At 39.3% G+C, this 17,786-nt stretch overlaps 1 protein-coding gene across 1 annotated transcript; it reads left to right on the forward strand.

The window, feature by feature from the left end:
- Positions 1–392: 392 nt before the first annotated feature.
- On the forward strand, positions 393–16,509 carry wrnip1 (WRN helicase interacting protein 1). Its single transcript, XM_056265620.1, has 7 exons — positions 393–1,003; positions 3,686–3,880; positions 7,209–7,441; positions 10,385–10,608; positions 12,501–12,656; positions 12,781–12,860; positions 16,096–16,509. Exons 1-7 carry the CDS (start codon positions 497–499, stop codon positions 16,375–16,377), a joined length of 1,677 nt encoding a protein of 558 aa, XP_056121595.1. The 5' UTR covers positions 393–496; the 3' UTR covers positions 16,378–16,509.
- The last annotated feature ends 1,277 nt before the right edge of the window (positions 16,510–17,786 follow it).

Genomic DNA, 17,786 nt, shown 5'->3' on the forward strand with positions numbered 1-17,786 from the left:
ATTTTAATTTAAAATTAAAAAAATTTTTAATTTACAAAAAGCGATTTCCTAAAATTGCAAAATAATATTTAATTGCAACTTGTCACATGGCTCATATAATTGATATAGGTGTTGTTTTACATCTTAACTTTGACTTATGAAGTTGGCTACTTTAATTTAAATTTCTTCCGGTAAGTCTACACCGTTTCCGGCTCACAAGACACATTTCATTACGAATCGAAGTAAACTCCGTCGAAACAGACACCGTGCAGTGTGTTTCTTTCGCGAATGAAGAGCGCCCTTCTAAATTCCAACTTCGAACTTCACGTGGAAATGGAACTCAAGTTAACTTTCCTGTCACTAAAGAATCTCGCGAGACGAGATTTCATTCTCCCGCGTCATAATAACCTCTCGGAAGAGCGCTCTTTCCCCACACGTGGATGAATGTCAACAAGAAGGCACGACAGGTGATTTATACACCACATTCGGGGAATAAGCAGAGGGATTCAGTGTGGGCATGGCGGAGAATGCGTCGGATGATCGTGCCGTGAAGTGTCCGGTTTGCGCGTGTGACTTTGAACCGGGCAGAATTAATGCGCACTTGGATGAGTGTTTACAGGGCAATGATGTTCATCATCACACATCTGGACCACCCTCCAAAAAACCTCGCACTGGCACTGCTGACACCCGCCCTTCTGCAGTGTTCTCCATGTTTCAAAGCAGATCTAAAGCGACTGATCACCAGAAACTGAAGCCCGCATCTTTGGCCACAGAGAGTAGCGTTACAGAAGTGTCCATCAGTCCAGACGTGAAGCCTGAGTGTCCAGATGCACCAGCTGCTTCTTCACCCAGAGCATTGTGTCTGAACAATGACAAACCCCTGGCTGAAGTCCTGAGACCCAGCACCCTGGAGGAGTATTTCGGGCAGAATAAACTGCTTGGAGAGCAGACCCTGCTGAGACCCCTGCTTCAGTCACAGGACATCCCATCTCTGATACTCTGGGGCCCGCCAGGCTGCGGAAAGGTCTCTGGTTTGTAGTTAATTCACCCATTTGCACTAGATACCTTCAAGCCTTATGCTCTCCAAAATCACCATGAAATCAAAATGGACAGTTCTTTTTTTTCTTTATAAAATATTGCATTCTTTATTATCACACACATCATTATTGTATTGTTTTTTTTATTAATGTGCCCATAATCTTTATTTAAAATAACTTCGCCTTCCACTTTCACTCGCATGAGATCACAGCAATAGAAAACAACAACGATCACATAACCTAAGCTACAGGTGAAACTCGAAAAATTTGAATATCGTGCTAAAGTTTGTGAATTTCAGTAATTTAAATTAAAAGGTGAAACTAATATATTTAGTATATATAACTATATACACATGCATGATTATACTTTTCAGAGGGCCGACATTTCTGTATTTAAAATCCTTGTAATATTCTAATTTTCTGAGATTTTGAATTTGGGGTTTTCATAAGCTGTAAGCCATAATCATCATAATTATAACTTTTGCACGATATTCCAATTTTTTTAGTTTCACCTGTACATTTCCCATAGACAAAACCTTTTTTTTTTCTTTTTTCTTTTTCAATTGGGAAGCAATATCTCAACTTTAATTTCATGCTGACTTTAAGGGAGATACTCACAAATGTGTGTTATCGAATAAATAAAACATCATCAAGTAAGACATTTTGTTTATAATGTGTTTCAAAAGTCCTTTATCCTGGTCTCTGAGACTCCAGATATATGTTAACGGATGTTACAGACCCTCAAAAAATCATTTTAACAGCTTGAAAATATGCCAAAGAATAGTTCACCCTGTCATGTTAATCCTGTGTGGATTTTATTTCTTCTGCGGAACACAAAAGAATGCTTTTTTTTTTTCCTGTTTCCCATTTTTCAGAATTATTTTGTGTTCCACAAACAAAAGACTTCTGTTATAAATGTCATTCCATAATGATGTAGCATTTAACATTTTTGGCTGAACTCTATAAACTCTTTAAATATCAGGCCGATCCTTCATTATATTTCCAAAAAAAAATTAATTTTCAAATATTTGCATTCCCCCAAACAGTCTCATTACAGTTACACTCTTAAAGATTCTTCATTTGCATTGATGGTTCCTTCTCATTGCACTAAAGGTTATTTAGATTTTTAAAATGTTCTTCATAATACTATAAAAGAAAGGTTCTTCTAATGCATTGCTACCAAACCCCCCTTTTTGAAGCTTTGAATTTATGGCCCTGTTTACAGCTGGTGTTAAGATGTGTTTCGGTCGATTTGGATCACTAGTAGACGACACTAAACACAGGTGTAAACGGGGTTTAAGAGGCTTTGAGCTTGTCCACTGTCGACCACTTCCAGAGGAAGTTGAAAACACATTCGACCGGATTGCTTTCGTAGTGTAAACGCTCATGTGATCGAATGTGTTCAAACAGCCACTAAAGAGCGTCTTCTCTCCGTCTACTGAACTAATGCGTGACATTATGAGAAGAGCGATAGCCAGACGGGGTTTAACTGTCGGCTGGAGACACAAATTTGGTTTGAAGATGAAAAACGTATGAAACACAATGTTCCTCAGCATTCCTGATCTCTAACACACACTCACAGCGTTCGGCTGGTCTTGTGTCTGTCAGAGCAGAAACTAAAGCTGAAGCTCTCGGTGTGTTTTTCCCGTCGTCTCCGGACACGTTCATATGGAATTGCGTGAGCTATTTGATTGAAAGATCTGAAAAAGTTCATTCATTTACCCGACCATGGACCCTCCCCTCGAAGAATTCAGGACAGAAGTGTGTGAAAGTGGACAAAAGAGACGGATTAAAACTCCTTTTTTAAACGGGAATGTGTCTCTCGTCTACTTGTAATCCGATCAACCAAAACACATCTTAATACCAGGAGTAAACAGAGCCTGAGAGTTTATAAAAAGTCATGTGTGCGTCAATGTTTTGGCCATAATAGAGCATTTAATGTCTTCTATACAGTAAAGATCTTTAACCAATGTCATTGGTTTCATTTGAGCTGGTTGACCCAATTATATTCTATTCTAAAGTGACTTGTTAAGACGCGTGAAAAGGGTCAAATTAGCTGTTGACAGGTGCAGAATAATGTCCCTGGGGGTCATTATGTGAACTTACTATTCTGAAAAGATAGTGGTGGGACAGGATGATTTTCACTACTGCATTATGGTAATGAGAATGTAATGTGCTTGAATGTCATTTCTGTTTATTTCCCTTTTGATTTTTGAGTGGCTCAGACATTTCTTTGTGACATTCACCCTGTTATTATCTTGCCTTCAATACTTGTACGGATGTCGAGAGGTACTCTTTTCAGTGTAGACTAGAAGCTTATTTTCGATTGCTGTGATGGATAGTTCACTTTGTGATGTGTAATGGAAAACTAACTTGGGGGATTCAGAAACGGGGACCTTCCTGTGTCAACTATCTGGTTTCACTCATTTATTTTTGTTATTTTATAGATTGTCACATGGATCTACAGCAGAGCCAGTGTCACATGTTGGGGGTCTGTTCCCCTCTACTTGAGTTCGCTCATGTCGAATTTAGTCGTTCTCAACTATTTCAAATGGAAGTGATACGTTGCAAACAACAAACTTGATCTTGAGTCAAAAGTGATCACATTTGATGCAATCATGACAAGATTCTTGTAAATCTCACCATCCCATGCTGTTTCTTGTTTACAGACCACCCTGGCCCATATTATTGCCAGTTCTTTTAAGAAGAAAGGTACAGGACGCTTCGTGACGCTCTCCGCCACCAGCGCGTCAACCAGTGATGTGCGTGAGGTCATCAAACAGGCCCAGAATGAGCTTCGTCTGTGCAAGAGAAAGACTGTTCTGTTCATCGACGAGATACATCGCTTCAACAAATCCCAGCAGGTTCGTTACCTTAAATTAGAGATACAGTCTCTGGATGCTAAAGCCATAGAATTTATGAATGTCACCACATTAGGTTAGCCTGGCATGCCAGACCTACATCAAGATGTTAGGTCTGGGAACTCTCCATTGACATGCCTCAATCCGAGGGGCGGGATAAACGGTTACCTTTCAAAATCACTCTGCACGCAATAGGATAGCGCTACAACCAACCAGAGCAACGAACGGCTGTGGCTGAGTGAGTCCCATGCGTTTTTCCACCAGCGGAGCTAATTGATATATTAAACTTTTGCCGTATCAGGACGGCAAAAATCCGAACACATCTTCCTTTTTTAAGAATGACTTAAGTGACGTTCTCTTAACTCCAAGTCCTCCAGAGTCGCGGCCAAAGCCGATTCGAAAGACCGCTGCATCTTCAAAAATCACCTATGGAAATCACGCGGAACGTCATGAACTGTGCCGTCATTGTGTTAAGCCCGCCCGCCGACTCTATACACGATGTGATTGGCCTGACGAGTTTTTGGTTTTTCCAGCTCAAAAGCCTATGGAGAGTTGCTAGACCACACTGGCTGCGAAATAATTTTCGCTGCCGCTAGGGTGCGTCTAGATTTCTAGGCTAACATTAGGTAAAAACACTAGAAAATCAAACATAATAGATCTGTTTTTGAAATTGAAGACAAGACATTTGTGGTTGTAAAACATTAGCGGAACATGATGATAGTTCATGTAATTCGGAGAACTGACTTCATATGGTACATTTTAGATACAGACACTTGATTTGAAATTCAGATGTTTTTGCGTGCAGCTCTCCAAGTACTTTTGGTGACCAATGCATGTCATTAAATGTAAGTTCACGTTTGTTTGAGGTCTTGTGTAGGTACAGCTGGCACAGGATCACCCTGGAAGCATGTTTATTTGTGTATGCCAGACAGCCAGTACAGTGTATCCTTCACGACAGCGCCAGTGGCCTTAACATACACCCATAATTATATTTCTAAATGCAGCAGACAATATGCCAGGCTCAGGATACCCTTCTCATTCCTTCTTATTTAGCTTGGATTCAAAGAACCTGAAACATACCCCCCCCCTCCCCGGACAAAAAAAGGAGCGACGTATATTTATATGGGAATTTATTGCGCCTCTTTATTGTGTGCTGCCAGAATACCAACGTGAGTATGAGGCTTTCAAGCTGGAAATTATTAGACCGAAAATATGTGGTAAAAAGATGAGGTCAACAGGAAGATAAAGATAATTGTGTACCTCATCCGTGTCACCGGGTGCAAACATGTCCAGTTAATCAGACAAATAGTTCCTTTCAATACAACCATCTTTCGTTGAAGCATTTTTTATTCATTCAATTTGAATACAATGCGAAATCTGTCATGGGGAAATCTTTAGCTCTGAAGCGAAATTCCAGAACTTGATTCCGACCACAAAAAATAGCTGGAAAAGTCTAAATGTGACCGCACCTTGACGCAATGTTGAGTTCTGCATAATTCGTTATGGCCGTTTTCTCACCTGGCTAGTTTGGAACATTTGTTTTTGGAACATGCCACGTTTTCTCCCTTAGTTTGTGTCGTTTAGGCATAAAAGAACAAGGCATAACGATCGATCTGAACAAGGTGGTCTCGCCCCGATTGAAAACAAGTTCTGGAGGGGTTCGCTTGTGGTGACAAAGCAATCAGACCCAACACACCAATGAACCGAGCGATATTATAATTCATAATGGGAAATGTGTTCCGTAAAAAGCAGCAGTGTCTGATTCTCTGTGTGAGCACATTAGTTATCATGGTTGAAAACCAAAGAGCGCCTCCATCTTAAAATGTCATGTAATTGAAACCAGTGCATTACAACAGTGCTGTCCAGACAAAGCCTTTATTCCCACTCTATACATCAGTTTGAGAGGTTATAAATGGTTCTATACATTTGTACAAGTCAGTGTAACGACAGCTAAAGCCACAACAAACATGAACAGGTGCACTCTGACCAATGAAAGCGCAGTTTTACTCACGTCACCTGCATAAACACATTTTGGTGCTCTTTGAAATGTTGCCTTGTAGAAGCGAACCAAACCAAGAAGAAAATGCGACATCGCAAAAATGTAAGTCCCTGTTTTCGGAAACAAAACGAACAATCTAGAGCTGCATGAGTAATCCATACAGTATCACATCATGATTCTCAATTTATCCAGAATCGTGCAAGAGATCTAGAACAATCTATAGGTCTGGAAAAGTGTCGTCAATCAAGGTGTTTACGATTCCGCTCAAAGCGTCACATTTTTTACATTCCAGTAGCAACTTGGTACCTAAGCCTGCACTAGTCTGAAAAAGTGCCTATTTAAAAAGAAAAAATTAGCTTTTAACCCTCTGGGGTCCTTCATTTCAGAGTCACACTCAGGACCTTCGGGTCCAAATGGGCCGGAAGGGTGGGATTAATATTTATTTTTAAAAAATCATCTTTTTTTTTTTTTTACTTGTTTTTTATAATATTTTTTCTTTTCTTTTTTGGTGTTTTGAGATAATTTCAAAAATAAAAATGATTTATAATTAATATTAATGCAATAATTATGACCCATTTTTTCCCCATTGAATATAATAGAAATTTAAAAAAAATATTTTTATTTTTTTTAATTTTTTTTAAAGCTGTATTTCATTTTAGAGTCAAGCCTAGGCCTCATGAAAGCAATTTTTGAAATGAGATGGATGCCATCTGGTGGACAAACTGAGCATTTTAAAAATTCAAAACCCATATGTAATCTGAATTTATTAGTGTGTATGTGTATAAAAGTGTGTTTGTGTGTGTGTGTGTGTGTGTGTGTGTGTGGATGTGTCTGTTTTGCACTCTTGATGTTTTATAGATTCACCCCTTCACTGTTGTGTGCTTTTTTTCTGGATCGTGGCTGATTTGTAGTTTGTACGCACAAAATAACTCTGTATTTTCACATTTTTGCCAATTTCCCATTCATTTCCTATGCGGGTCCATTTGGACCCGAAGGTCCTGAGTGTGACTATTTTTTTTAGAACCACTTAGACTATTCAAATCCTGTCCCCAATTTTTTGGGGTGTTCATATGCCAAGTACCAACAAAGTCACCAAATTTCGGACCATTCCGATAAAGCAATGATTTAAAAAAAAAAAATATTTAAATGCTTCGGGTCCATTTGGGCCGAAGGACCCCAGAGGGTTAAAAGACAGAGATATCAACACTATCATCATTACTTCTAGAACAGACTCACCTTTGATATTTGGCCATTTTTTTGGAATGCTTGGTGTCTTCTCTTTCCCCCCAATGTTACCGTACTTCAATATTCCTCTTCCCGTTCTGGCATCAGGACACCTTTCTGCCTCACGTGGAGTGTGGGACGATCACTCTTATTGGGGCCACCACAGAGAACCCGTCCTTCCAGGTCAACAGCGCGTTGCTGAGTCGGTGCAGGGTTCTGGTGCTGGAGAGGTTGTCGGTGGAGTCGATGGGCTTGATTCTGCGTCGGGCTGTAGACTTCCTCGGACTGCAGGTGTTGAATGGGGAAGCAGTGGAACGGGACTCTTCGGACATCTGCTCAGAGTAAGTGTCAGCTGTGCTCTTGTTATCACAGCGTATCACCCGAAACAGAGATGGCTCTTCCACCCACCTTAATGCCTCATTTTGATGGATTTATTGGCTTGTTAGTCATTGGGAATGGTAAGTAGGACAAACAGTTGTCTCTAACCCTGACCTCAAGTGTACCAGCTGTGAACTGCTCCAGATCAGGTTTTAGGGCCCTTAGGAGTCATGGAAGCGTCTGCCGTAAACACAAACGCTTGGAGCCGGTGTTGAGTTTCAATGAACCCAATGTTCTCATTGTTTTATGAGACTCGGTCTGAAGAGCAATCTGTGACTTGGATCTTACGGATGAGAATACAACATTTGATGAGTAGGACCACTTGTGTAGAAATGGAAATATCTAGTATTGTTTAATCGCTGTTATATCCCACGAAAACTCTCCAGATTCTGCTGGTTTCTGCTCCCCGTCAAGCCTAAGACCAACCCTTCAATAATCTGCAGCATACTGATTTATTGACCTATTGCTTTATTAGTCAAGTTCAAAGCAGCCTTATAGAAAATCATGATGATATAGATATTATAAACATGATTTTCTATCAATGCTTTATAGTTTGGGAAGGTTATGCTTCATAAATTGTTCTATCACTTTGCATGGCATCGCTGTTAGAGCCCTTTCCCTTAAAGGAGTCGCAAACAATTGCGAAACAAGACGTAAGGAGGGTCGCACACTGTGACTGTTCAGATTCATACCGCACCACAGCGTCACTCACATCGTTTTCCATTAAGATACAACAATTTAGGGCAAATATATGTACGTACTGACTTCACCATAGGAGATTGTGTGTTAGGCATTTTTCAGTAACAGGTTTGTTTTTGTGGCTTGAATAAATATGCTTCATTTAGAGAAATAATATGGATCACACTCTCTCTTTACACTGTTTTTTCCCCAAATACCCTAATTCAAACTCATTGACGCCACTTTATTCATTCTTGATGTGAGCTGTTGCCTATATTGTGATTAGATTCACTGTTTTGGACTGCCTCCTTGAAGTTGGGAATGTGCGATAAGTCTGTGAGATGTCCTAGAAGACAATTAAGAGGACACTTTTGGGCAAAAAGTCTTTATTGCTCCGTGCATGTGAACTCAGGGCGACTATGAGAGAAGTTACAGAGAATTTTGTTTTTGTTTCCATTTTATTTTATTTAAATGGTATCCCCAAACAGTAATTGACTGTCATAAAGCTGAAAGCAATACAATTAATCAGAATAAGATTTAATAATAAATATATAGTAGCCCTGCATGCCAAGTCAGATTTTTTTTTTTTTTGTTAACTTGCATGTGTGGACGGACGCTGTCATAGATGTGGGTAAGATGAGATCTCCAGTTAAACATTAGGGCAAAGATCCAGACTCCCTCTCTCGTCTGGTCTTGTAGGACGCTCTGTTCTTGCACTCGGACAATATTTTAATGTCAGAACTGCCTAAATGAAACCAGCGCAACAGTTCATTAATGATGGGTAGGTCAGGCTAGGATTTCTGTTGGATTTGGGTGTTACAGTCCCTTCCTTCACCCATGCTGGTGTATGGTTTTAAGGACAGACAACTTCATCTTTGAGAGAGTTATTTTGTGTTAAGTTATAATAACGGGAAAAAAAAGTAAAATTGTAAGTAAAATAGCAATGTCTCAGATCTTAAGTTGCAACTGCTTAATTAAATAGATTTTCACATTTTCTGACTCCACCATCACTAGAGCCAGGGCTTTGCTGTATTGTTTTAGTGGTGATTTGGGTTGTTGTCTGGTTTATTTTTATCTTCCTGGCATCAAAAGTGGTTTGGGATTTGGAAAAGCCACTGATAAGTTAACAGAGCTTGACAACACAGCAAGTAAATGCCTAGTGTTTTCACTAGGGTTGGGTATTGTTTGAATTTTAGCGATTCCTATTCTTCTTATCAATTCCAATTCTTATTGTTTCCCAGTTTCGATTCCAGTAAGGTAAAAACATTTAGTCAAACATTTATATCAAACATATTTATTCTGTGTCTTTTGGAAACATTTGTTGTAGCTGATTTTCATTAACAAAAATCAGCAGCCTAAAGATCACTAATATTTTTTCTATGGTTTTAACATAAATACCACAACAAAAACAACTGGACTAACTAACATAAATGTCAGAGATTAATAAAGACAAGTAAACAGTAATAATAAGAAGAAATAAACAAATTGGCAATGTCACAAATAAATACAGCTGAACAAAGTTCAGGTACAGAAATTGAAATCAAACGTAAAATAAATCTGTATTAATAAAAGTTATTCAGTCAAGATCAGTGAGTGAGATTCTTTTTCATTTGTTCTTTGATTAACATTAAAGGAATAGTTCACTTAAAAATGGAAATTTTGACATCATTTACTCACCCTCAAGTTGGTTAAAAACCTGTATGAATCTCTTTCTTCTGCTGAACACAAAGGAAGATATTTTGAAGAATGTCGGTAACCAGACAGTTGATGGACACCATTGACTTCCATAGTATTTTTAAAAAAAAATGTATTACTTTTTTCTTACCGACATTCTTCAAAATACCTTCTAGTGTGTTCAGCAGAAGAAAGAAATTCATACAGGTTTGAAACAACTTGAGGAACAACTATTCATTTGATGACATAGATGGCATCAGGTTTATTAGGTTGATGTCACTTTAAGACCCCATGCAGGATCCAATCTACTGTTGCACGTGTTCTTTCTCAACTGTTTCCGCTCATTTAAGACGTAACTGACTGTTTATAAAGATATTTGGACAATTGTGTGTGTATTTGTGGATTCAAGAGCAAGAAGACATGGACAAGAACTAAATTCAGTATCATGTTCTGTATGAGAATTGGCTCACCACACAGTGCGAGTGCCGAATTGAGTTCTCTTTGTCGTCGTCTTGCACTTGAAAAGGCCTGAACTCAATGTGGTTTGTCTTCAGATCTCAGGTGTGTGTTGAGCAGAAAGCCCTGGACACTGTGGCGCACCTGTGTGACGGTGATGCCCGAGCCGCTCTGAACGGCCTTCAGCTGGCGGTGCAGGCGTGTGTTGTCCAGGTGCGCGCGGCTTCCTCCAATCCCAACGCCGGCCCTCAGCAGATAATCGTGCGTGAGCAACACATTAAAGAGGGCCTTCAGAGATCCCACATTCTTTATGACAAAGCAGGTATGTCCGGTTTGCACTGAAGTTATTATCCAATAACCAGTCCATTTCATCTAATGCAATTATTGTGGCTAAACTAACCTGTGACGACAGATGTCCAGTTGTTGCACTTCCACGAATTAGGCTACCACAAATCTGCAGCCGTTTCCCATTGTGATGTTGCTTTTACGGTCTTGAATTTGTGTCACATATTTTTAAGCTTATTAAAGTATTTTGTCATTCGCTTATTAGTTTAGCAACATGCTGATGTAAATGTTTTATTTATAATAATTTTTATTTATTTATTTATAAGATATTTTGCATCCAGGCAGCTTACTATGTTTTTGAACTGTTTTTGATAAAATATATTTTAATTTATTGAGTTAATTAATAAATTAGCCTGGGGGCTAATTTTGGCATATGTACATTGCTGAAAAACTATGTTCATTCATATGCATTGTCCCTTTTAAATAAATAAATAAAATCCCTCAGGAATGTGTAGTTGCAAGAATTAATGCAAGTTCAAGCAATCCCAGATTATCCCTACATTACTTGCAATAGTTTTCAGAATATTTCCGAACATTTTTATTAAAACGAATACATTCCAGGCAAGTGAGCGTTACTATGAAGGAATATATTCTAGGAATTTATAAACATGAAATGTATATCAATAGGACTGGTTCATGAGAGCGGTTGAGCGTTTTGTACTCCCATGTTTTGTCTTAAAGGGTTAGTTCACCCAAAAATGTAAATTCTGTCAGTAATTACTCGCCCTCATGTTGTTCAACCCCGTAAGACTTTCGTTCATCTTCGGAACACAAATTAAGATATTTCTGATTAAATCTGAGAGCTGGATCACTCCTCCATAGGCTTCTTAAGGGATCGAAACTGGCCGGCCCAAAAGTTATTAAAGACATCGTTAAAATAGTCCGAGTGACTACAGTGGCTCAATCTTAAGTTTATCAAGCGACGAGAATACTTTTTGTGCGCAAAAAAACAAACAAAAATAACGACTTTATTCAACTAATCATTTCCTTCTCTGTACGGCCGTGATATTCCACGTAGTGAAACTACGCAAAGCTTTTAGGTTGTAGTCACGCATCACACACATGACCAGCATCGGCCAATAGTGAGCCTACGTGTGACGTTCAACCTAGAAGTCTTGCGTAGTTTCACTACGTGAAATATCACGGCCGTACAGAGAATTTGCCATTTGATGTTGCGCAACGTTGTGGTGGTCGCGCCAGCGCGGATTTTGTCTGCAGGAAAAATGGTCCTAGGAATCGTTCGGTTTGTATGCGTACCGAACCGGAAGCCTCGTACCGAAACGGTTCAATAATTACGAATACATGTACCGTTACACCCCTAATTTACATATATCCGAGTCCTGATCGGGAGGTAACGTCCGATTCCGATCGAGTCTGAAACCACGTGATCGGGCCGATTTCCGATCGCGTGATCGGATCGGGACATCCCTACCTTTAAGTAAATTATTGCCAAAAACTTCTATATTAATGGTAATTGTCCTCAGTCAGTGCAATTCACGGTTCACTCAGTCAGACATCACTTACTTGTGCTGGACTTTTTCTATCTTCTAGAAAAAAAACCTTCATTGCATTATTTTCCTGTTATCACTGTAAAGCTGCTTTGAAACAATCTGTATCCTAAAAAGCGACATATAAATAAAGGTGACTTGAATAAGTCATTGTAACTGTGTTCACAGAGTGTTCATGCTATGAAATCAGAGTTCATGTTTGTATGAACAGTCAGTCTTGAGCTTAACCTTTATATGTTTACTGCATATTGTCAATATGCACATAGATGTTTACAGGTAGTTGTACTCATACTCTCACCGACACATAATACACTTAGTCAGATCCACAGTTCACTAGAAATGTAAACTCTGTGACACACAGGTGAGGAGCACTATAACTGTATCTCAGCCCTGCACAAGTCAATGAGAGGATCAGAAACAAATGCTGCCCTCTATTGGCTGGGAAGAATGCTGGAGGGAGGTGAAGACCCCCTGTATGTGGCCCGCAGACTGCTCCGGTTTGCTAGTGAGGATATTGGTAAGTAGCTGCTCCTTTGTTTTCCAAAACCTGTGTTGTTTTACCATAATAGTAAATTCATAATAGTGTGTGATCCAAAAGTGAACGTCTTGACAGACTGGATCTGTTGTGGACTCTTCTAAAGGTCTGGCGGACCCTGTGGCGCTCACTCAGGCTGTCTCGGCGTTCCAGGCCTGTCACTTCATGGGCATGCCCGAATGTGAGGTACAACACAGACTAATACACTGCAATTGCTGCTAGTGGTGGGAATCTTTAGGCACATCTCGATTCGATCCAATTTAGATTTTGGGAGTCACAATATGATACTAAAACAATTATTGATCTACATTAGTTTAACTGCTTTTAACTGTTATTTGAGGGTGGTCCGATTGATCGGGCGCTGATGGTTAATAGCCAATAATAGCTTTATATGGTTTGACCGGTGGTCTCTATAAAGGCCGATCAGATGACAGAAAACTCACAAGACAAGTGTATGTGTAACAGTTAGTGCTGTCAAACGATTAAAATATTTAATCGCGATTAATCACACTAGTGTCATAGTTAATTTGCGATTAATCGCAATTAATCGCACATTTTTATCTATTCTAAATGTCCCTTGATTTCTTTTTGTCCCATTTTTTCTCATTTTAATGCTCTTATCAACATGGAAAAGTGGATCGGCTTGCTTTGTGCAAATGTTTTTTATTGAAAACAACATTGGCATATACTGTGTTCAATTTCACACTAACATTCTCACTTGGAGCAAATAATCTCTCACACAATGTAACACTGTCCATCAATAAAAGGGTGAAAGAAATACTGACGAGGGACTGATATTGACGAGGGGGCGGAGAATTCGCATCAGCTGTGTGTGTGTGTGTGTGTGTGTGTGTGTGTGTGCGTGTGTGTGTGCGTGCTTGGCCATCATCAAGTGCTATTTCAGACTGGACGTGCAGCAATGATGATAGCTCAGTTCACAACGACAAAACACACAGATCACTTTGGTCTTGTCAATGGAACCATTTGGCAACTTTTTAAAAGTAAACTTTCCATTCAGAATCTTATTGGCATCCATTTCGGCGTCTCGCGCTCGCCATCCACTCAAAACGTAACGTTAACCTACTATTTGGCCGGCTCGCAAGCCCAAACGAGTGTGTGCGGCGTGCCTGTTGTTTTGTTTCCGGTCTAGCTAGATCCGCTTGCCCTTTGGTCGACGCAACAACAAAGCGTCCTGCCGCGTCCTGTTGCAAAAGCATGTGAAAAAAACTACAAAGTTTGCTAGGCCAAAAAGACCGTTAATCGCGCGCTAAAAAAATTAACGCCGTTAAAATGGGTTTGCGTTAACGCCGTTAAAATGGGTTTGCGTTAACGCCGTTAATAACGCGTTTAACTGACAGCCCTAGTAACAGTACATTAGATCCGTGCATTCGGCCTTAAAGGGACAGCAGTCTAATATTCCTCAAAAGCCTGAGTTTCTCACAGCGCATATCCTGTGCCATCCACCTTTTTCCTGGTTAGCGAATTTACCCATGATTCATAGCGGGTTTGAACCGGAAGCCGGTTGTCCTTTTCCGGTTCGAAGTTTTATGAAGATCAAGCGCCGCTCGCTCAGAACGCCGCAGTGATGTGCTGGTTAGAAAATATGTGAAATAAGTAGGGCTGCCCCTGCCCGTGCACGACTGAAGTTGGGTTGGAAGTTATGTATACTATATGGGAGAGAATGCTAAACCATAATGGGCGTTTTCGTAATATATTGACTATTCTGCATCACAACGCACGCATAAAGCTTGCCACAAAAAAACCCGGCAAAAGTAATGATTATGCATGAAACATTTGAATTGTTTATTAATAAACTAGTGTTTTCTGTAAGTGTCGACTGCAAAGATAAATTTGATGATGCTGAGTCGACTCACCATGTTCGCAGTAGAGAACGCGCCTATAGAGAGAAATGCACACTTCATACGAATTAACCTATACATAAGCAGAGAGCAGCCCATTTTTGCTCGTTTTTAATTATTTTGTTTAAAAGTACATATTTCAAGCTTTCTGTAGATATAATTCTCATGTATGTGAGGCAAGTAACTTATAGCAGAGAGCAGCCCATTTTTGCTCGTTTTTAATTATTTTGTTTAAAAGTACATATTTCAAGCTTTCTGTAGATATACTTCTCATGTATGTGAGGCAAGTAACTTATAGCCTGCGCCCTACGCTGAGTTTCGTTGATTAATAAGACACGCTCCAGTTCACGCGGCCGCGGCTCCGTGTCCTGTATATATATTTGCTTCTTATTTATTAGTATTCCTGGCAATTTGTTGATAAAACATTGATTAAAATAAAGATACAATTTATACTAAACGAAATTCACTTTAAAGAAAGGCTTTCTACAAAACAAAACTTAATAAGTGGTCAATGTCTGTCTGAGCCATTCCAAATGTTTTCCGATATATTGGGCATCTTATGATCATATCTGACTCATCCCATGCGGTTCCCTTTTCATATAATCAACATAGATGAAATAAAAAAATAAAAAAACATTATATTGTGAAACTTAAATATAAAACGTATGTTTAGTTGTTTTTTTTTACTTATATTTAAGCATTACTGCTCCGCTTTGCTCATGTGCTCTGGTGTGTAGCTAGTGTGTGCGTGATGTGATGTAGGGGTGCGATTTTCGAATAATAATTGAATAATACCCAGCGATCTTCGATTATTATTTTTGCTTGAAATGCCCATCCCTACTGTTAATGTATTACGCGTTTGTCAACAAAATGGTGCGGAGAGACATACCTTTTTCGTTGGATGCTTCAGTTTTAGCGTAGCTAACCAAAAACATCTAATCTAGCATTGAATACGAACCGGACATGGGCATTCTCTCCTTTTTATCTTATGCTCAAAGCACCCAGTTTCTAAAAAGTTTTTTTATCTTCTTTGAATTGTTAAAACAACCAACAACAGCACGTAGAGCCTGAACTCATTCTCTCACTGCTAATACAGTAACTTAGGAACCGGAAGTAGGCAACCGGAGTCGTCGTCATGGCGGCGCGCATTGTTTAGAACAGAATAAGGTGGATAAAAACCTGCAATTCGCTTTGACCCTTTCTGAACTTCAAGGAAGTTCTGACATTTTCTTGCAATTGCGAGTTCATATCTTGCAGTTCTGAGAGAAAAAAAGTCAGAATTGCAAATTTATATTTCCCCTTTTTTTCTCTAAAATTCCTACTTTCTCACAATTGTGAGTTTATAACTCAGAAATCTGAGGAAAAAAGTCAGAATTCTCTCACAATTGCAAAAAAAAAGAGGTGAAATTAAAAATTTGCAAATACAATTACTTTAAAAAAAAAAAATTTCAGTTGAAGAAACAAGCTTCGATAAAGTTTATATACTTGAAGTAGTTTTTTGATATCCCTGATCTTTCTTACTAACTTTTCACCTTCAATCTCACCTTCTTGAATTATTTTAGGTCATTCTGGCCCAGTGTGTGGTTTATATGGCCAGGGCGCCCAAGTCTGTGGAGGTGTACAAGGCCTATAATAACGTCAAGGCCTGTCTGAGAAACCATCAGGGCCCGTTACCGCCCGTGCCCCTCCACCTGCGCAACGCCCCCACCAAGCTAATGAAGAATCTGGGCTACGCTAAAGGATACAAATATAACCCAAACTTCAAAGGGCCAGTGGACCAAGATTACCTTCCTGAGGAACTTCATGGTATCAACTTTTTTAACTGGACGCCGTCCAATCGATGACTGTTCCCCTTTTGGCTGCATGAGAAATGGACTTAAGTTTGCAGTTTTTCTTTTGCCTTTGTCATTGTTGTCGTGTCTTCCACTTCTTACAACGAGATTTCACAGAATCTTCAATAAATCTGCATTTTCTTATGCTGCTAATAATGGGTTAATATTATTCAAAGTTTTATATAAAAGTGGTAAATTGGTTTGCGGTGTGTACTTTACCTAACCTGAGAATAATAAATAATTAGGTTAAAGGTGTTAGGATCAAAGTAAATTGAGTCTGGCATAAATTATAAGCATTTTAAAATCACTTATAATTTGATCAGAAGACTTCTATGTGGTATGTTCTTTAAGGTGGCCCTTAAGTGTAGGATTTTTTTTTTTTTTTTTTTTTTTTTTTTTTTGCAGCCTGACCCCCCAGAGTTGTTCCATTTATGCTAAAAACACCCCAGAAAAAAAATGGGGCAAAAATATTAATATCTAGAGGTAGCTCAAGCACATCAAAGTTCGCTGTTTTTGTAGGCAATTCTACAGCAAAATTCTTTATTCTAAAACATTTAGCATTGAGCATTGTATTCAATACTATACACAGTTTGCAGAATGCATCAAATTACGTAGCCTATTACTTGATCTTAGTTCAATGTGAGTACAATAATAATTATTTAACCAAATATATCTTACACAACATACATTTGACTATTGTAAGATAACTGATGATACGCATCTTTTCACAGTTTGCACAGTTCAAAGTCAATAGTTCAGAGTTTCTTAACACCAAGCAGCGTTGATTTCTTGGCATCTGGAAATTGTATTCGGTTTTGCTCAATGACTTGCAGAGCATACTGCAGCTGTTCTTCACACCTAAAGCGCCCAGATTGTGACGCATCTTGGATGAGCGCAACACCACGTTCTGCATGGTCGTTTGTTACCGCCAGACTATTGATTATTGCCTCCGCAGCTTTGAAATCATCTCTACTGTTCCATGATTCGGGATCTTCAGACAGGAATGCATCAGGTATACCCAGCATTGAAAACAGGTTTCTGCTGGACTTCGAGACAAAGTTATCGAGCGTTTTCTGTTTTATAGTCAGCATGTCCACTTGAGCGCGTTTCGGCGGATCCTTCTCACCGACCCGCTCTTCTAATGCTTTGAGAATTGCTCGCTTCGTAGTGAAATCCACCTGCTGATCGAACAGGCTGAAAAGTATCAAATCCTCTGACAAGTACCAGAGATGCCCAGCTATCTTACGTGATGTATCTGTACTGATGTCTCGATCAGGATATGAGTGGAGTGACTAGTAATTGTAGATCATTCCTAGGTGCGGTGGCAGCCACAGGTGCCTGAAACCAGAACTTGATATATATCTTGGCAAGAAATATGTTAAGACGTAGCAGTCCACGAGATTCGCGTGCCGTCAGCTTGA

The sequence above is a fragment of the Rhinichthys klamathensis genome, unplaced genomic scaffold (assembly GCF_029890125.1).
Source record: "Rhinichthys klamathensis goyatoka isolate OS25496 unplaced genomic scaffold, OSU_Roscu_1.1 h1tg000011l_1, whole genome shotgun sequence".
NCBI lineage: Eukaryota > Metazoa > Chordata > Actinopteri > Cypriniformes > Leuciscidae > Rhinichthys > Rhinichthys klamathensis.